Below are 21,526 nucleotides of genomic sequence, written 5' to 3' on the forward strand. Positions count from 1 at the left end.
CTGGCCTTGAAATCGATTTTGTTTTCCTTATTGCAGAACTTATATATATATATATATATATATATATATATATATATATATATATATATATATATATATATATATATATATATATATATATATATATATATGCGCAGTGATTTTGCGCGTTTCGGGCACACTGGAAATGAGATCTGTGATCTGAGGCTGGGTGTTGAAATACACTCGAAATAAATAATGAATCAAAAACTTAATTATGCGTGGCTCAACCTCACATTGCTGATTAACGAATGGGCTGAACAAGAAGCTCTTTGAACTTTGAGTGTGTGTCAACACCGCTGCTAATCGCATCGCCCTCAATTAACTTTACTTAGCCTACTACTGGATAAACCTCTTTTGGAGGAGGAGGAGAAAATAGAGGGAGGGGGGTTCAATGTGTGTGTCTGCATGCCCCCTACCACAGCCCTCTACCCCCTCTTACAGGACTGCCAGCCCGTCTAGAGTTATTCCAGGAATGCGTTGAACATGGCTGCCGCGATGAAGGCGCAGAAAACGGGACTGCTGGAACTTCGAGTGACCGTGGACCGCTGGATCCGGGTATTGGCTACACTTACCGAAGATAGTCTCACGTTAAACCCCGGCGAGGGCACCGAAGAACCCGCGAAGCCAAACCCGAGTCCTGCCGGTGCTATCAACGGAGACCCCCCGAACCTCAGCTCGTCCCCGGTCCCGGAAACCATCACCAACGTGAAGCGCACGGTGCGAGTTACCAAGCAAGATGTTGGCGGGCTCGGAATCAGTATCAAAGGTAAGGTAGTTTACGAAAGTATCTTAAAGATAGCTAACTGCATGAACGGCGAGTTACTGTCAGTTAACACAAGTTTTGACTACAGCGTACCTTCTGTCACCCACCGCGAAAACAGCGGCCAGTTAACTTGCCTAACTTCAACAATGTGCAACAATTCTCAGAAACGTGCGTAAAATGCAACTTTTCCGCGATTTGCTCTATGACAAATATCCGTTCGTGTTATAACTCACACGTATAGGTCCGATGTTAGCGCAGAAAAAACGACAGCTGTGATTTTCTCAAGCTGTTTCTCTCCTCAACAGGGAACCATTTCAGTGCACCACAGTCACCGGAGACGGTAATTAGTTCGCTACTGTCATGTAACGTTGGGTTCCACCGTGTTTAAATAACTTGGATAATTGAATTGAGAGAAATCAGGAAATGGCACGTGATTCTGTTTAACTCGATTTGGGTTTTAAAAAGTTTCCACAAATCCCCGAATACTTTCCGTAGATGCTTATTACCCAGCAGTGTCGACACCAGCAGTTCATTTAAACATATTTATTTATGGACTACAGACACCAAACAAAGCAGGTTATAAACCTGAATATTATGCGTTATCAACCAACACTCACATACACAAATGTGTCATTAGTTTTATTAGATCTAACTTCTGATTATGAAGCTGTAACACCAATAAATATATGTGACAGAGTAAAATCCACGCTCTACAGAGTATTTTAGGTGGTTCAAAGACCTTTTTGGCTGTGGAACTTTGCTTTTGAATAAGCAATCTGGAGTAGACATGGACACAGAGACCTCTACTGCACATAGTGGCCACAAGAATATTGTTTCTACAGGGACTTCTCAATGAAGAAAGGTTGTAATCTCTCCATATTTTACCAGCAAAGCCTGCATACCTGCCATGTGTTTTGCAGCAGCTGATAAAAGACTTTTCCTTGTCCTGCTTCCACAAAAATAGCCTATCTCTGTGGGGATCTCAAACTGAAGATGATTAGGAAGGTTGAGCAGTGGGATGCTATGTAAATATAAAAGATTAAACGGACAGGAATGTGATAACAAAGTTTTAGGAATGTTTTGGATATTATTATATTTTATAGACGGACAAATATTACAGCTTTTGTTCTTGAAATTTAGTAGCAACTGATAGATTTACACTTTTTCTTTTTACACAGCTTGCTTTGTGTCTTTACATTGTCTTTATAATTGAAACAGTAATTAGGTGGTCATTTTCATATTCTTGCCACACACAGTGGGGTTCCGCCGCCTTGGCTTTAACTAGAATTGTTTGAGGTTATTGTGGTGAACTTATGATTCTTTTGTGCAACTTAAATAAACACTGTTTGTTGCACACTGATGTATTACATACTGTGTTTCTTATTTTGCTTGGGTCGTGATAAATGCAAATGCAGACCCCACAATTCTCGCCTAAAAAGTCAGCTTTCTAAATTCAGATTTTCCTGGTGGTGTGTTGTAAATATGTACTGGAAGAGTTTTCCTAGAATTACATATAAAAATAAAAATCTCATTAGGTTTCTTGCACAGTCTCAATAAATCTAATGATATTTTTTAATCATAACCCCTGTGTGATGACATGTATCATATCAATGAATTATTGTCAGTTCACAACCTTAAGTCACCTTGTGTTGTAAAGCATGGGCTGCCAAGGCAGTAAAAGGTGTAATAAATAACGGGCATGGATCTATAAGCAGCATGTGTGGGTATAATTGCATGTGTGTGAGCTGTAGCTTCCTCCTGGCAAGTTTGTCTTCCCAGGTAATCACTTGGCGATTGGTTGATGTAAAGTGTCGAGTTGATAGATAATTGTAAACTTGCATTATTGTCATGTTGCAAAGATGGCTCATCATTGTAGCTGCTGGTGACATCTTAATTTTTAGTCCCCCCGCAATTCCGAACAACAACAAAACAAAGCCAAACCCTAATGACATAACTGTGATGTCCATCTGTGGAAATGGGTGGGTTTGAAAATCAGACAGCATGTTATTAAAACCAAATCCTAGCTAGAAGCCTTTTGGCTTGACATTGTTGCGATGCTGGATGTTCAGAGGCAGTTTTGGGAGGAAGGGTATACAAGATTGAAAGTGAAAGGTGCAGGCAGAAAGAGCAGGCCAAACATGAAATGGTATATGGGACAAGAGGTCAAAGAGGTGAAAAGAGTAAAAAGAAAAAAGAAGCAGGAAGAAAAAAGTGTCAGAAACGCAGGGGGAAACAAATGAAAGAACAGAGAAAAACTTGTAGGCTAGTTGACACCGCATTGCGAACAGCTGAGAGAAGCAGCTCACAGCAGTCAGTTGTCATTGGCTAAAGATGAAAGCTATGTGGCTGGGAGTGGAGTACTCCACTAGTGTTAATTTTAGGGAGCCCACCCCAGCTTGAGGAAGAGTACGGAGGCAACTTTAACTCACGTCTAAATTTAAGAGGGGAGGCATGGAATCTAGACTCCAGGTCTCTGGACAGGCAGAATGGTAAAAGTTTGCGTGTCTCTGCAGACATTTTTCCTTCTTTGGAGCCACTGAGGTGCACGGTCCGTGCATATAACCACAATGACAGTCAGAGGGAATGCTACTTTGAGAGAAGGCAGTTGGTGAACAGTACCATAAAACAATTATTTCACTTTAAAACCATCCCAGACTTTGTTTGAATAGTCCCTATGTGTTGAATTCCAGTTGGGTGGGCCAAATATTATGAAACCATGTTTTGGTTCCTGAAACTCTTATAACAGACCAACTCATACTTTTTCCAGACATTATTTTTGTCAGTCAGCAAGACTCAAGTGCAACATTGCATAACAAAAATATTAATAAAATTGCATTAGGAATATGAATCCACAATACTTTGAAGTTTTGTTTTGACTCTATATATTGTTCCAGCATTGTGTGAATTAAGCTGATGACAGTTGAAGTGCAGACGTGCAGATTTTTTGATGATGAAGAAGCATTATAATAAATAAATTAGATACACAGCACTATTATACCATTTACTAATCTGCCATAAGAAGCTTCTGTGGCTCCACCCTGTCTGTACCACTGCCACCCACCTTATATTTGATTGACAGATTCCCAGCTGTAGGTGCTGAACTGTATTTGACATGAAATGCACCTGCAAGAATGGTAGGAAGGAAATAAAGGTTTGTGTGGGAGTGGCAGACATATTAATGGTTATTTTTTAGAACAATATGTCAAAAAATGTTTATTCTGCAATCATTCCAGTAAGTGGTATTTCAGACTTGAGGGAAACTTCAGACTCTCTTGGGAATTTCCTCTCTCCTCCAAGGTCAGGCTTTATAATGTAAAGAAAGTGGGAAAAAAATATTTTTAACTGTTCCTTAAAGGTTTTGTCTCCTCATTGATTCAAATGTCTACTCTCTAAACGTGCCCCCATCCTTTTCTCTGCCAACGCTAAGTGTTTCTGACACCCTCCTCATCATCCCCTGGATACTTTAGCCCTTTTTCAGACTCACACTCTTTACCATAAAACCGATGACCTCCAAACTTGTTGGCCTTATGTCTAAACGAGCTTCACTTTTTTTTGTAAAAGTCATGATCTCTATCTTTCTAGGCCAGGCCGAGTAACATTTAAATATAACTTTATTAACGACACAAGTTTGAACTGCAGCCACTGCTGTCTCTCACATGCTGGTATGCTGAGCAGCACACACTGAGACGTTGCTCTTGTAGACAATGGCATGTTCAAAAGTGTTGCCACACTTGAGTAGAGCTTATGCTGACAATGCTTGTCTCCTTTTTTTATGGTAGAAAGCACTGGCTCCGTCATTGCCTTGGGCATGTCTGAATGAACCTGTGTGGAACATTAAAGTGATAGTGACCTATATTTGAATGCCGCCACTTTAACAGACTAATGAAGCCATTAATGTTACATTCATCATGTCTGAAAATGGCTTTAGAAACCAGTATCACTATATCCTAGAAACTCTCTTGCCTACTGTGCAACTGCTGTACTACATTTGAATCCTCTGTTATATGCACTGTGTGATCTTGAGCTATATCAATCCATATCAGCTTTAATGAAGCCTTATTGTATGTTCACTCATATTGTCTGCAGTCGTTGTTGCAACTCTGTCCATTCACAGCAATTCTGTTAGATCTTCCAGTATTAATTATGTGGTTGGATTAGCTTATTTACTGTTATTATTCAGTTTTGTACAAGAGTGTAGTTACTTATTTAAAGAATGTAATGAGTTGGGGCTATCTTGTGCCTGTTACCTCATGAATAAAATGTTAATTTAGTGGTATATAACATGCTAGGCCATGATATGTGTGTGTGTGTGTGTGTTCCTCCTTGGGTCTTCTGCAAAAGTCTGAGGTACTGCACAGAATCTTAGCTGTTCCTAGGACTGCACTGGACTTAGACCCCTAATGTTGTGCCTGTAATCTGCTGGAGCCACTCTTCCAGTTACATCTCCTAATGCTCCTGTTACCACTGGGACTATTATGGGCTTTACCTTCCACATCTGCTCCAGTTGTTCCCTGCTACTTCTCTGTTTTCTTGTGCTCCCTTTTCTCATGTTGCTGTCCCCTGGGACTGCCACATCTACGACCACTGTGGTCTTCTGCTCCGTGTCAACCACCACTATGTGTGGTTGGCTGGCCAGCAGCTGCTTGAAGTCCCACAGGACCTTAGCCTTGTTGTTCTCAACCACCTTCTGTGGTGTCCTCCATTTGGGAGTTGGGTACTTCTAACCCATATGAGGCACAGCTGTGCTTGCACACTATCCCAGCCACTTGGTTGTGTCTCTCAGTGTACACTGTCCCAGGTTACATCTCCTGCACCTTCCTGGTCCTGTTGACTGTGGCCTGTAGATCTCCAACGTTGATAGTAGAATTCTCTCACACTCCATATACAATATGCAATATCCATTTACAATGTCACCCACTAAAGAAAGAACTGCAGATTTTTTTTGTATTGTAGTATAGTGAAGTCTATCATTTCTACCAGTTAGTTGTATCTACTTACAACCACAAAATGCTCTCTTAGAATGACTCTTATAGGCTTATAGGCAGATAACATGGTATCCATCTACTTTGGCTTCTGTATTTGTTGTTGGTTCTTCAGCTCCTTTTCAAAATGGCATTAATTAAACACAAACCTTAAAAAATATACCTAGCAGTATTGATAGTCATGCATGTTACTTAACTGTCCTGTGACAAATTCCCATATCTTTTTTTAAGATTTAAAGTAATTACTCAAGTTTATAAGTTTAGTTGTTTTTTTATTAAACATTTGATGATATACATAAAAGATAGCATCACCAACAAAGCTTTAAAACCCACATTAACTTATCTTTTCTATAAGCTTTCTGGAACACCCTCGTTAATTCAGTGACTGAGTCAGTGAGGGCCACATATTGCCTCTGATTATACATCTATATGATGCTATGGTGCTCAGAATAGTGGATAAGTTCATCGTCCTGGTGGCGTGTGTAGAAGTTTTGATATTTTTAAGAATACTACATTGGGTGTCCAAAGAAATTTGCATGATAAAAATCCTCGCAGAGGGATCACCCAGAAGAAATAGCAAAAAAAACCAAAACACAAAAAGCATTTTATCGTCTTTAAGACTATTTCTCACTAGCCTGAAGGCCAAAGTCCAGCTTTAAGCTGACATTAACGATGATATTTCACATGAAGTGCGGAAGCCCACCACAAGAGTTACAGCGCATCCATCAGCTTACTAGTTGACCTTCATTGTGTGACAAAGAGACAAAGGGAGGGAGAGTCGGAGACACAGACCATAGTACAGTAGGCCGATCACTGTCTCCATCAGTTTTTATGTGCTCGTTTAACTGCAGTTTAGGTGACTAATGTTAAGGTGATAAGGGACAGAAACTGTTTATTTCATATTTATAACTACCAACCAGCCACACACTTTTTTAGTTTTATGACTCAGCTCTAACTTATACCTTCTGGTGTGAAGTCACAGTGAATTTAAGGGCATTTTTATCAGTGCTTTATTTACCAGCGTCCAAGAAAACATATAATTTGATTTGCTTTATATACTGCCAATAGGCCGTTCAAATAGGAACTACCAAACTGCTTTGTGAAGCTAATTAGTGGTAAAAGTTGGATTTTTCCACATGATTTTTAACTTGATTTTCTTGTCTGATCATGCAGGTGGCAAGGAAAACAAGATGCCAATCCTCATCTCCAAAATTTTTAAAGGCCTGGCTGCTGACCAGACCGAGGCCCTTTATGTTGGTGATGCCATACTCTCTGTCAATGGTTACGACTTACGAGAGGCCACGCATGACGAGGCTGTGCAAGCGTTAAAAAAAACCGGGAAAGAAGTCATCCTTGAAGGTAAGATAGTTTTCATTTAGCCAAAAACAATTAGAGTACATCCTGTGACTCTGACATTTTCTTCTTTGTCCAATTCAGTCTTTCTTTCATTGTTCTTCCTGTTGTGCGCCCGCTTTGCTGTTCAGATGCTCTAAAAAGTGACAGGATATTAGAAGTTAACTACAAAACATGCAAAGAAGAAAAACTCCTCGTATTGCCAAATGATATAGTCCTCAGGGTATTAAAGTACGTAAGTTCTTATATCTCATCCACCCTCTGTGCACCCCACAGATCCAAATAGATACATAGGTAAAAATAATGAGAATGTTTGATACCTTGATATTCTTTATAGATTTTTCCAGACCTGATTCAGTCTTCCTCGAGGGTGAAAAATGACGAGCCGGGAGAGACGCTTCATTTAATCAAAACTTTGATCTGACTTCACCGGAAACATCCAAATAATGAGTTGAACTCAAACAGCGAGAGGAAAAGCCTCACTATTTAAGAATACTGTTAGGGCTCACACCTGTGAGCACACCAGTATGCTAATGAACCGTCTTTCGATAATATTAAACCGTTTTGACACTGATACGAAGTTAGGTTCATGTCAGAACTACTGCAAACTCATGGGATCCGGCTGGCTTTGCATAGGAAGCTTTGTGGTGGAGTCAGAAGGTGTATTCCCGTCCTTTTATGCTCACTCATTTGTGTGAGATGCTGCAGCAAATGTACAATATCTCAGTCATTCTCTATTTCACTCTCAGTATATTCTTTCAGGGTATGTTCATGCATGGATGTAAATGTGACAGTCTGCCAGTGGGTGTAACACAACAAGGTGAATCTGAGATGTGAATTTTAATTGTGAAGACAGGGGGAAAGGATTAAAAACACTCTTTTCTCTTTCTAAATGATTGCTCAACAGGAATTTGGCATCTCCTGCCAAGCTGACACAGAAAGGACAGTGGTTGGTTCGAGTTGATATTATTCAGTGACGATGCTTCTCGTCTTCCAGATGAAAACCTAGTAGGTTTTTTTAGATACAAATTTAATAATTATGTATTTTCTATCCTAAAAAAACAGAATTTGAAGTTTGACACAGGTTATTGAATCGCTATTTTTCTATGACACAGAATTTCTCAGGGTTAACTGGCACAGTAGGGCAGCTTCAACAACTTAAGTCAGCACAGGAGATACAAGTAGCGCTATAGCCAGGGGAAATCATTGCAAATCCCCCTGTCTTACTTGTCCACAGTCAGGCAGAAAAGTGTTGATATCAGACAGCTCAACCGGTGCTGCTGTGTGATCTGACATGTCAGGAATCATTTCATGGGTTTCCCTCCCCCCTGAGGGCCTGATAGAGGAGTGAGGAGGCAAAAGAGGCTCAGAGGCTCACTGAGGGGTATGTGTGCATGCACATTTTTGATGTTCTGCTGATGTATGTCTGTCTGACCAGGAGATGACTGGACTTCAGGATGCATATCTGTAGTGGAAATCTTGTGAGCATTTTACGGGAATAAAAGAAAACATCTTTAGGGTTGTGTGTTTTTTTTTTTTTTTTCCTGCTGTAATTTTCAAGATTGCACCTTTATTTCAGGACTATTCTGTATCATGATAATGCTTGAAAATACCGATGACATAAAGTTCATGTACAGTGCTTATTTTGGTTTTGGCATTTTGTCAAGATACTCACAAACACAGTGAGAAGCAAGCTCCTTTTTGGCACCACTCTGGTGTTAAAGGTCAGGGTAGCACTCTCTTTTACATGTGCACAGCAACAAACACACACCACTGCTGTGCTCACGGCAGTTTTCAGCGCTCTGTTAAATTCATAACACAGACGGCCTTGACTGAGATCAAGGAGAAACGGCCTCCATCATATTAAAATATCTTGACTATATGAACAGTAACACTTGAATCTGTCAGATAAACCCTTTCACAACATTTACAGGAGTTAAGGCATATTAGACACCTGGTTAGCATTCTGTACCTTTGCTGGGATTTTTTTTCCTTTCCAACTCTTTTGAAAGTCAAGTGATAAAATATTTTGTATTAAACACATATCTGCCCGCTCAGATTAATGCAATTTGATTGCTACAGCAGCACATGTAGGGTATTAATGTCAAGGTCTGCTTTAGCAGTATAATCAAAGGCTTCAAGGACACTAGGTTTTTCTTTAATGATGTGCTAGCTTAAGGTTTTTCTTAAGAATTGTCTGTGTGCATAAAATTAGAACATTAAAAACAGGAAAATTGCTCATTAGAACCAGTTTTGTGAGGGGTTAAGCATTTCCAGCGGCACATATGTGGCACAGCTGGGTATGATTTTACCAGTGTTTACTTTATCGATTTATAATGAGTCACATGATTTTAAATAGGCCACACAGTTGCTTAGCAGCCAATAGTACAGGAAAAGGGCAACAGTGGGCAGCTCCCAGGTGTGACCATGAAGGTGCGTAAAGCCTCTCACTGTAAATAGGAATTTGTGAATATTCTGTGTTTTTATTTTTTTGGCAGAAAACAATTAGAGCTAGCTTTCTTCACCTTACTTGTGGCCCTTATATTATATTGTTGATGGAATATCAATGGATGTGTATGAGAAAGATAGTACATGGGGTGGGGGGTGAGGGTGGGGGTATCAGATAAATATAACAGGCCAGATGAAGCCATAAAAGCACAGCTGCCAGCATTTCTTCACAGCGACATTTATGGCCTGACTGCTTATGTGTGAGTGTGCGAACATGCGGTGTCTTTACCTGTGTGTGTGCTTCTGCTGCATCACAACCTGTTCTTTTCACATTTTCCAGTCACAGCAACAACTTTTAGGCTTAGGATCAGGAGGAATGATGAGATTTATATATGAGTTTTGTAAAATGTTAACTGTGAAAACATCATGGACCAATTAGGCATTGTTTGATGAAGTGTACAACTGTGATGTTTCCATAAATGACAAATGAATGAGCAGCAGTTTGTCATTACTGCTGTGTTTCTATCCATTCTTAATTTGGACTCTTACTGAAAATGCATCTGCCGTTGCAGCCAGCTCGCCAGCCAAGACAATGTGCGCATCCACTCCACTATGTACATGCACAGAGTTATAAAACTTCGTGTGTGTAGGTGTGTGAGTTCATGTGCGTGTGTGAGTCTGTGAGAGAGAGAGAGCGCGCAATACCGGGTGGAGGGTTGGAATAGTTTGGTGGGAGAATTGTTCCCTGGGCAACCAAGGTTTGACTAAAAGGACACAAACAAAGAAACTATAGTGCCACATAGAACACAAATTTCCACTATCACATAAACACACACACACACACACACACACACACACACACACACACACACACACACACACACACACACACACAGAGGAAGGGAGGATAAAGAGGCTGCAAAGGACAGGTCAGGACATTGAGGCAAGTGTGAATGTGAAGGGGTGGGTTGGGGGTGGGTACATGCTGTCCATGTTTCCAAGGTATCCCAGGAGTCAAGTTTAAGTTTTTTTTTATTGTACGGGAAAGAATGTAACACACCACAGTGAGAGCTCCCGTGATGAACAAGGTGGAAGGCTGCTTAGTATCTGTGCAGACATGAGCTCCTGCAGTAGAAGGTTAAACTCAGAAAACAAGTACACAGGATTACATTTATTTTGAGCTTTCGTAATTGTTTTTTATACCTCGTTTGGTAAAGTCTAGTCATGCCTGCAACCCATGTCTGAAGTCCATCAGGACAGAGCCAGCAATGGCTAGGCCAAGTAAAGTGTCACAGTTAAGCCAAATAAACAGGCGCTAAAGATAATTAATGGTCACAAAACTGCCGAATTAGCTGGAGTTGCTCTCAACAGTCAACACTTTCTAGTGTAGTAGTAAAGATGGAGATTTATCAAAGAGGTCGAGTATCAATTTTGCAACTGAAGGAGAAGATAAAAGACAGATAGTTTTCATTTTAGAGCATAAAATTTCAAGTGGGGATTATTTAAACTAATAATACGAATGTGATTTACCGAAGGTTTGTGGTAGGCAATTCAATGCAAGTTGTGTGTCATTAACAGTTGTTAAATGACAAAAACAGATGCCTGATATTGCTTTGATGTTTGCCACTAAGAGTTTATTTGGAATGACTCTGGGAGATGTTATCAGAATGACCACATAACTGAGGTGGATTGCTCAAAGCTTTGAGTGTGGTATCCTTTGGCTCCTTCCTGCAGTTTGTCATGGAGTCCTTATCCTGAATGATTAGAGCAGAGCTCCAATAATACAGGTGTCACAGTCTGGCGAGGGCAGACTGTATGAATTGAGAAAAGGACCCAAAACGCAGACTCCAAGGAACAGGGAACAGAACTTGAAATGTTAACAAAAGGCGAGCCGTTTAATATGGCTGGTAGAAAAGGTACAAACAAAGGGCAAGGCAAACTGAAGCAAAATTAACACAAACCTAAACTGGGGAATCTAAACAAACAATAAGAAAAACCTAGACAAGAAACTTGGACGCATGGCATCGGAAACATGGCGTGGACAACAGACGACCTGACAATCACACACTGAAAACAGAGGACTTAAATACACAGGAGGTGATTAGGGGAAGTGGAGACACATGAGGAAACAGCTGACTAGGATAAACATAATGATGCACAGGCAAGAGTAAAACTAACCGCATGAGCACAGAACACAAGACCCCTTTTCAAAATAAAACAGGAAACATGCAGACTTAGACACGACAACCAGAACTTGACAACGTAAGACACAGACATGAAACGCATGAAGAGCAGGGGAGATTTAACATGGTTGGAAACGGAGGGGGAAATAATAAGAACTAGAAACACTTAGGCATGATAATACAAACTTGATAACATAAGACACGCAGCATGAAACACGAAGGGTGAGGGGAAGCTTAAATACAGGGGAAGAAAACACAAGGAGTCTAATAACCAAATGAACTTAGATAACCTAATGAACAAAATAAACTCAAACTTAAAACGCTGGGTCAAAAGACCCAGGACCATGACAACAGGTCTTCTGATGAAACAGTATAGAACTTTACTGTTCTTATTAACATTTGACGTTATCAAGATACTGAGAGTCAGTATTAAAACAATTTTGTATTTTCTTTTTTTTGTTTTATGTTTTTTGTCACAATGAAACATCTGTGTGTCGTCATTCAGCAGCGTACATAGGAAGCTCTGCAACATCGCCAACAGATTTTTCATTTTCGTAACTTAACTCTGTTATCACATCTGTGACATGCTATATGGATATATATGTCAAAATAAAGCAATGTATAGTGAGTGTTGGATTATGGTGGGTTCCTGAAAAAGTCCAAAGTTAAAATTTTGAGTTCCCATTTGGATTTTTTTTGAGGAATGCCTTTTCAACCCAGATTCCCACTAAAAAGTTGGAGCAGGCCGGCATACCCTGAGTTAGAAATTGCGGCAGTGAACATAAACAGTAGTAAAACTGTAAACTTTTGATCTGTAATGCCACTGTAGTGTATTTTTGACTCAATAAATAAGCCATAAATAGATCATAGATCAGGCTCTGTCAATGAACGGAAAAAATAAGCACTGCTCTGTATTGCTAGTCATACCTGAATTGCTCTCCCTTGCTACGGCTGACAAAAAATTCAGTTGGACACTTTCGTGTTCCGCAAAATCTCAGCAAAAATCATTCCGTCATTAACACATGCATGGGGCAAGATCAGTAATTTTTGGTGTTCTTTGACACATCCTACAGCTTTAGCACACACAGATTGCAGGTTTATATGATAAAAATGTTTGCAATATTGCAGCTTTATTGTTAGGATAAATCCAGTGCTCTACCTGAGCTGCAATATTTATCCAGAGAATGGCTGTCTTACCCTGGAAGACCCCACACAGTCCCCAGTAATTTCTAAAAGAGAATTTCCCTTTCCATCAAAAGCGTATCAGTTCTGCTTCAACTGCTGCTCATTGATCTGGATTGCCATGCTGTTTCTGGAGAGAAACACATGCCTAACACCTATGCTTACACTGTACTACCTTCCTTGGCAGATTACTTGCTTGCTCATTGGGTGCTCCTTTCTGATGAGTGTGCACTCTTCTTGGTAAAATGTGTTGGTCATTATTCAAATGAAATGCTTATGTATTTGTTTATAAATAAAGAATTCAGCTTCCACCTGCACATTTTTTCTGTGTGTCTGCAACCTTACGCTACTTTGCCCCATTTAATACATTTGGCCATAAAGCAGAATGATGAGAGATGTGATCATTTCCTCATTTAAATAAGGAAAAACATGAATGGTCTTACAGCATACTTACAGTATGTCCTCAAAAGCATACAGATTCTCCTCAGGGGTCTTCAGTGTATTGTGCTTATTTGGACAAAGGAGAAATATCTAAAGTAGCTAAGAAAAGAATTTTAAAAATTCTATACCAGAGTATAGAAATAATATTACCTATACAAGATGTGCTTGTCTGTAGTCTTAAATTGCTGAAATGTTCAATGTTTAAAGGTGCATATAAAAAGTACATTTTGGTCATGGTGTGATTCAAAGGTTTGTGCTTGTGTTTGTGCTTAATGTCAACCTGATGTTCAGCAGAGTTGGAGATTCTGTGTGTTTGTGTGATTATGTGTACAGAGGGAGAATGAGGGATGGAATGAGACAAAGAGCTTAAGACACAGAGAATCACAGAGTTTCTTATGCCCATTTCTCAGGACGCTTGCAGTTCTCTCTGTCCTGTCTTTTTCATTAGGGTAGCTGTTCTCTGGCCCAGTGCACGCATAGTCAGGGATTAAATAGGCTTAGTTATGGAAGCTCTATAGTTGCAGTCTTTCCTTTGTCTAAAATTATTTTAGCAGGAATGGTATATGTTTTGGACATGTCCTGTTAGTTGTATAAAGCATCCTAATGTCTGTTATCCCTGCTGGGAGGTTGGTTAGTTAGAATTATTTATTGACTTTGTTCCCATTTATTCCTGTTAGAGAAAAGTGTGTCAGTTTCAAAAGTGAGATGTGGTTAAAACAAATTAGAATTGAAGAAGCTTCTTGTATGAGATGTGAAACATCAGGTTAAAACAAATCTTAATTTCTTATTCTCGTAGGCTGTTTAGAAAAAAAGTACAGCATTGCTAAACTTGATGACACGTACAAAAAAATTACTTTTCAAACCTTGTGATAAGTTGCATGATTAGGTTTCTTAATTGCATATATTTTCTTAACCACTTACCCGATTCAGGGTTTCAAGGTGGCTTGCAGCCCAAGAACTTGCAAGTAAGGTTAAGTGGCAATTCTAAATTAGCTGGATGTGAGACTGTCTCTCTTAGACAGACCTTTCTGTGGTGCATACAGCTTTTCCTCCAGTGTTAAATGGAGGAGATACTAGATTATACTAATTTATAATTATGTAATCTCCCACATTTGGTAACTTTTTGTTCCTTTAAATTCTTTGAAATATGTCAGTAAGATGCTTTGCCAAATAGGACATGTTCGGTCTGCGTAGGTTTAAAACATCTTTTATAGATGTTTTTTTGTGGCCTTGCCCTGACTCTTGGCTGTGTGATGTTTGAGTTGGCTTTGTCAACACACTGTGGATTGTCTGCCCACGGGAGTGCAAGTAGAGTGCTGCAAACACACACACACACCCACAAACATAGACACTCAAATTCCTGGGTGTCACACATTTAGTCAACTTTGCAGATTTGTCCTGATTTAAACATCGTCATTGATGGCAGGCTATTGTGAACCATTTCCAGTATACTGAACAACGGTCGATGTGCATGTTTTTTCTGAACTGTAACTGCTAGCCAGCACCTTCTGTGCATTTCCCATCAGTTGTTAATTTTTAGCCACACTGTGTAGCCAGTTGCACAGTGTGATGCTGTGTAAATGGCTACACATGTATCACATGTGCCAGGGACCAAGAGATAACTATCAGTGACGGCTTGTGTTGAGTCATGTGTTGCTACGCTGTTCAGGCTGTGCCTTTCATGCAGGCTGTATTTTGAATCTGAATCATTATGTCTCTTAAGATGAAGACTCAGTGAACACAGTGTGTGCACATTTGACTGTATTTAATAAATGTGGCTCCATCATCCCCCCAGACCTAAGGGTATTAATACTTGCTATGAAGCTGTCAGATTGTGAACATCCAATATGCACAAACGGTAATGTGTTTCAGCCTGAGGTGAGACTTGATTTGAAGAGGTTCATTTGTGTTTGTGATAAGTGTTAGCTGAAGGATGCTTTGTCAGCATTCTCAACTAGAGCTAACTCCAAACGTAATCTCTCCGATGTCTCGCTCTCACACATTCACGCAACTCAGGCCTCTTTCTCTCTATGTATATTAAAATTTATGATGGAGAGTTCCCTTACATTATATGGCGAGTTTGTATTCCCGGTTTGTGCAATATGTGTCAATTGAAGAAGTGTATCCATATAATAATTTTATGGAGTAAACCTCACATGTTGAGTATTGTTGTTAATATTTGACCTTGCGGATTGTAAAAGGCAGAAGCAAGAGATGGACTGCAGAGGTGGAGGAAGTCCTGACAACAAATTAAAATCCTGAATGTACAAAAATACGTTTATATCCTTCTTAATTCGTTCGAAGAACTAAATATACATCATTCAAAGTGATAAAAATCAAAATAGGACAGACTTCGAAGGGGAGTTCTGCGCGTGATCTACTAACAATGCGCTAATTTATGTACAGTACAAAGACGCAGTCATTTCATTTTAATAATAAGAAGCATTCTACCAAGAGCTGCGCAAATTAGCTGCTAAAAATAATCTGATGAGGGAATGTGAGGCATGTTCTAACAGAAATAATACATTGCAAGCCAAGGTTTCATGTATTTGTGCTTCTCTTTGAAAACAGTGTCACAATTCAGATAAATGAAAGAAAGCTGAAGGAGAATCAACATGTTTCTGATAAAAAAAGGCAAAACGTTCTCTTAGAAATTGTTCAGGACAGCGAGCGAGGTCCTGGAATGTGAGAATCAGGCAGAGCCCGGGATTTATCCAGAGCAGAGCTGCATTGCAAAACCTGTTACAAACAGTTTCACAATATAACCCTGAAATCTCTGAGGTAATACCTGTGTGTCTTTACACAGAGATACTTGTGTATCTGTGTGTAGCAAAACATTGTTTACAGTGTAATCTCAAGCTGTCCGTGTGTTAATGAATATACTCTGTGCCACATGTGGAACTGCATTCATCGTTGTTTGTTTTTCAGTCACATATTGTAGCATTCAGCTATTAACATGCTTACACGATGTCAGTAAAAGCTGTGTTTTAACAGACATATGAGACGTTTCCTGCAGATCAATTTGGTTCATAACTGATCCAACACCAGAGGCAAATTAAAACAAAGTGCAAACCACTGTGCTCACTCCTCCCTCCCTCTGATGCTACACATTAAGTTAAGTTCATTTGAGCAGTTACCTTTTACTGGGTTTCTGGAGTACTGTGCATATAACCTCAAGATAAAACATTTTCTCTTGCTGAAATGTGACTATTCAGTTTAACCCTTACAATACATTTCCGAGGAGTAATATGGGTCCTCAACATAGGCTTGTATTGTATGATTTGGCAACACTTCAGATCACACCATGCACACAGAAATTCCTGTGTGTTGCAAACACTGTTTCATTTTATTTAATGAGTGAATGAAGGTTCTTATTCCATATCTGTGAATTTAAATGCATATATTTTTCTAATACTTTTTTTTATCAAATTAAAAATTAGTGTAAGCATGCAATATATTGTGTATTTGGCTCAATGATAAACATCCAATATATGATTGGTTCTTGTACTAGCATTCACAATAACATTGTGTATTTTCAACTAGAGTCTTTCCTTCTGCGATTTCCTGCCTGTATGGAAATCAATAAATGCCACAACTGGTGCTTTACAAACAGCAGGGCCACAACTGATCAAACTGAGAGCATTTATACGGCACGCTACGTAGAAGATTTTTTGTTGACCTTTAACTGGGTTCCTGTTAAAGAGTATGTAATAGCCACTCTAGCTCTGGTTTTGTAAGTAGTCACTTCTTTGGCTACAAAATGAAGAGCTCAGTCGCTTTTAGAAGAATAATGAGGACCAGACTGAGCTACATTTTGCTTTGAGGGCTAAAATCATATTTCATATCTACAAATCAAGCTCTTCAAGGACATGTGTGAATATAGCCCCTCAAAGGGAGATACATACCATATAGTCTTTTTAAGCAAGGCCAGCAGAGATATATATTCTTGCTCTATCTTACTGTATTGATTTAAGTAGGGTTAGGCGAGTGATTTATGGAACATAATGACTGTGGAGAGTAAAGTTTTAAGCTTCTCATTGGGACACAGCATGCTGCTGGCTAAGATTATTCATTCCTTGTCTGAAAAAGTTTCTGTACAAGTTGAGATTCTGTTACTGAAGCAGCATATGTCTTAGCCCTCTTATCTATTCACACATGATATAATCTGTAAATAGACTGTACTTTCACATGAGTTAGCACTCACACATGATTCTTTTCCCTTTCCCTGATCCAGAGATTGACCTGTGTGTTTTTTAGGACATGCTAGAAAGGTAGTGAGGGAGGCAGGTGAGATTTTCTTAATTAACACGTCCCGACTGCAAATTCTCAGGTGGTCGTGGCTGAGCTGTGTCAGTCCAGTCAGCAAAGCGATCGTCTGTATTTCTGTGTTTGAGGTAATGTATTCATCTGGTGGGTGGCAGCAGATGCAGGATGGTCCCGTTGTTTGGAATGATCAGTTTTGTTCCTTCATCTGGAACGTGTGTACCTAAAACTACTTCTCTCCTAACTGGAGAATAATTTATGGTTCTATATTGATAAAGATAGATGAAGATAAAGATTTCTGATAATTCCAGTTCTCTTTCTAAGGGGTACAACTGACAGCATATGTGGGCAACCTTTTTTCAGTGCAGACTATTACTTTCATAAAAAAAATAAATTATTAAACTTAACAGTATTGCAGTAAATTGCAGGATTCTCTCACTGAAACAACTGAAAGTAAAGTGCTGTGGTAGTGGAAAGAACTACAAATAATTAACTGAAATATAAACTGTATATAGTTTGTAACACTGATGTGTTCTTAAGGTCTGTATTCAGCAAACAGACTGGTTTCTTATGCCAGTATAATTATTACTGTGATCATGATTCCTTTCCTTTTAACCTGGCTAATACACAGCTGTTAGATCTTACTAGGACACGAGAAGGTGGGTTTGCTGTTGATTATTATTTGGCACTTTCTGAAGAATAAATTGCACCTATCTAGTCCCCCAAATCTTTAAATGCTTACGTGGCACATGCATTAAATATGATAATGTGATGTCACAATAACTTTTCTTTCGTCCTGCTTCTGTTCTTAGTAGTTATGTATTGTAAAAGTGACAAAGAATTTTAGTACAGAAATATAAATGCTAATTCAGCATCGCTAAGATGACTCCGCTAAGACTACTTTATGAAATGCAAATAAATATAAACGACCCTTCTCAGTGCTGCAAACTTGCTGCCACTGTCCATTATTATATTACTCTCTTGCAGCGAGTGTTAGAAATGGCTGAGGAGTCTAACAGACTGGATGCGATCAGACATCAGTAGTAGTGTAGTTCTGTGGTAATGTGTGGTGTTATGTGGATTGTTCTGAATCTCTGTGAGTAACCCTGCCATGAAACCTCTAACGCTGTGGACACAAAGCTTGGGTCCTTTTTCCTTCAGAGCTGCTGGCCCGTAAGGACATTGTGCTTACACTCAGCAAGGGAATGGATTAACCAGTTAAATAACATAGCTTTATTAAATCACAAATCTCCAACAGGCCCTTTCTCCCTCAGTGTCATCAAGTTTACTTAACAAGCCCTCTCTGAACCCTCTGCCCCGATTCTAGGCCCCTGTTAAATTGGTGGCCCACTCTTTGTGTCAGTCTCTTACTTCACTACAGGTTTAAATTCCACTGAACTGTCTCACAGCATTGTGCCCCTTAGCCATGCTGGGGATGGAGTGGGCGATATTTACTTATATTATTCTCAATAAATGTGTTTTTGTAATTGTTGGAAGCTAAAATTGCACATTTGAGGTGGAAAAATAGTTTGTGTATACTTTATAAATCGATGAGTCTTTTGCCTTTTAGGCAGCAATCATAAGCAAAAGAAAAGTGAACATTTGCCACCAAGCATCCCTTCTACTCTGTTCTTGTGTTCTGCCAGATCCAGTTCAAGTTTCCTCCACTTTCACTTTGTTGAATTAGGATAATTAACTCTCCTGACACACTATGCAAAGTAATCAAATCTCTTTGGCAGCATGTGAGTTCATTTAAAAGTTTCACTGTGTTCTGCTTTCTCTCTCTCTCTCTCTCTCTCTCTCTCTCTCTCTCTCTCTCTCTCTCACTTATGTCATACCTAACACCTCCCAAAGTTGGCATGTATCCATGATTTTAATGAAATGGGCTATAGGAATGACAGACCTATCTAAATCATATAGACCCAGGTAATTGACCAGAAGGAGATGCACATTAATCAGTGATAGAATAGGGACACATACAGTAAAGCTGGCATTTAACAGCCCACAAAATTAGGGATCAATAAGAAAAGGCTCTGACGAGAGTGTTTTTCCTCTTCCTTGTATGTGTACCATACGCCTCAAAATGTTCACAAACCCCACTTGTGGTTTTGGTAAATCGAAGCCTAATCCTGATCATTAACTTTTTTTAGACTGATTTTGATTAGTAACGAGTATTTATTTTAAAGGAGTTCCTATTGTGCTCACTTCCAGCACAATCACTTCTGCAATTGCATAATTTGCAGTTGTCTTAAAGCATTCCCTTGTGAAACTAGACATTTTAGCTCCTGTCTTTTTTAGCTTCCCTGTCCCTGTAGACCATCCATACATCCATCCATCCATCTTCTTTCACTTATTCAGTTCTGTGTTGTGGTTAAATTCAAAAACAACAAAACAAACCTATAAACCTATTAAAAAACAAAGTTTCACATACCAAGCATGAACATCACCATTGACGTATTTGTTAGATTAAGCCTTTATTTACAAGCACAGAACAATGTTTGTGTGTAAAATGTCAACCAAACTTCAATACGTCTACTGAAAGTTTGAAAGAAATATATGTATATATATATATAACATAACATATCTGACTTTTAACCATACCTGTGTTCTATGATGAAATTTAGTCACAAGCCATTCAGCCTGATTATCAATAGTGGTCAATCAATCAGTTGTTCTGTCTCTGCAGCATTGCCCTTTATCGATTGAGCAGTGGTGACTGTTTAGCATTAGTCCAGCCCAGAATCTTGCTGTTTACAAGTTTAAGAGAAGTGCTGAAAAAAAACAAACGTGTTTTCTTTTCCATTGGGAAATAAAAGCAAACTTCACACATGAAAAGGTGATGTTTGAACACAGAATGAAACCATTACATAGTGACAGAACATGAAATGGACCGAAATGAGCTCATAATGTATCTGTAACATTTTCCTTTTTGCAGTCTTGAGTTTTTGCTAAATCTTTCATTTGTTTGATGTCCACTTTCATCGTCTCTTGAATAGTCCACATCTTACATTTTGCGAAACATGAACTCCACATTTTTGTATAATTGATTATTGCAAACCTGTTTTTTTCTTCTTCTTTTTTTTGTTTTGCCTCAATTGACCTCTATGTACTGAACATGTTTCACTTTTTTATACAGTAATTTATGACGTTGTTTTCACCCATAACATTGTTCCCCTGAGGTGTAACATTGGGACATTCTTTGCTTGACATAGTTTACAGAGGCAACAACATGCTTCTGAGGTCAGCAACTCCCCAGTCACATTCCAGCTGCTCCCACAGTAACCAGTGGCAAGCGGACGAAGGGCTGGTATTTAGCTTTAGTGTATTGTTTGGTCCAGTTTCAGTTTATAAGTGCCAAGTCTGAAAACATGTCAGCTCATGCCTAACTTCTTAAGCTGCTGGCCTCCTGATATGCTCCTCCTGGGTATGGATGGCTTCAGACAAGCATTAGCAGTGATGGGATAATGATATATGTGATGGTTTCTGTGTATATTAGGTAATCAGCATAATAATGAGGTCTGGCTGTTTAGAGTTCGAACAAGTTAAAGTGTTATTTGGCAGTTTGTAATGTCCAAGTTACGGTTAAGCAAACTGTGCTGGAACTCAGCTGACTGAAAGTGTCTGGCTAGGAGTTGTTAGGTTCAATGTAAAAGTGACGAGTTTACCATGAAAAGCTTAGTGGCAGATCCTGCAGAAGAAGCAAAGAACCTCCTCACATGCGCACACTTACTCCCACACATAACTCTCTCTCACACAGACACGCACACACTACAAAAGTAGTTTCACTGGCTGCCAGATAAGCTAAAGTAATAACAGTGCCATCTCAGCTAATTTTAGCCCTGTATTGAATGAGCCGCCACTGGTATTCATGGCAACATTTCTGGCTGAGC

At 39.3% G+C, this 21,526-nt stretch overlaps 1 protein-coding gene across 1 annotated transcript in view; it reads left to right on the plus strand.

Moving 5' to 3' along the window:
- Nucleotides 1-427: 427 nt before the first annotated feature.
- Nucleotides 428-21,526, plus strand: part of snta1 (syntrophin, alpha 1) — a 29,710-nt gene continuing 8,611 nt past the window's right edge. Inside the window, exons 1-2 of the mRNA XM_085407472.1 lie at nt 428-787; nt 6,940-7,125. Of these exons, the coding sequence (XP_085263598.1) occupies nt 505-787; nt 6,940-7,125 (469 nt within the window). The 5' untranslated portion in view covers nt 428-504. The remainder of the gene's footprint in view (nt 788-6,939; nt 7,126-21,526) is intronic.

Source organism: Rhamphochromis longiceps, linkage group LG5 (assembly GCF_057381845.1).
Source record: "Rhamphochromis longiceps isolate RC_006_pf linkage group LG5, R_longiceps_female_GT1.1, whole genome shotgun sequence".
NCBI lineage: Eukaryota > Metazoa > Chordata > Actinopteri > Cichliformes > Cichlidae > Rhamphochromis > Rhamphochromis longiceps.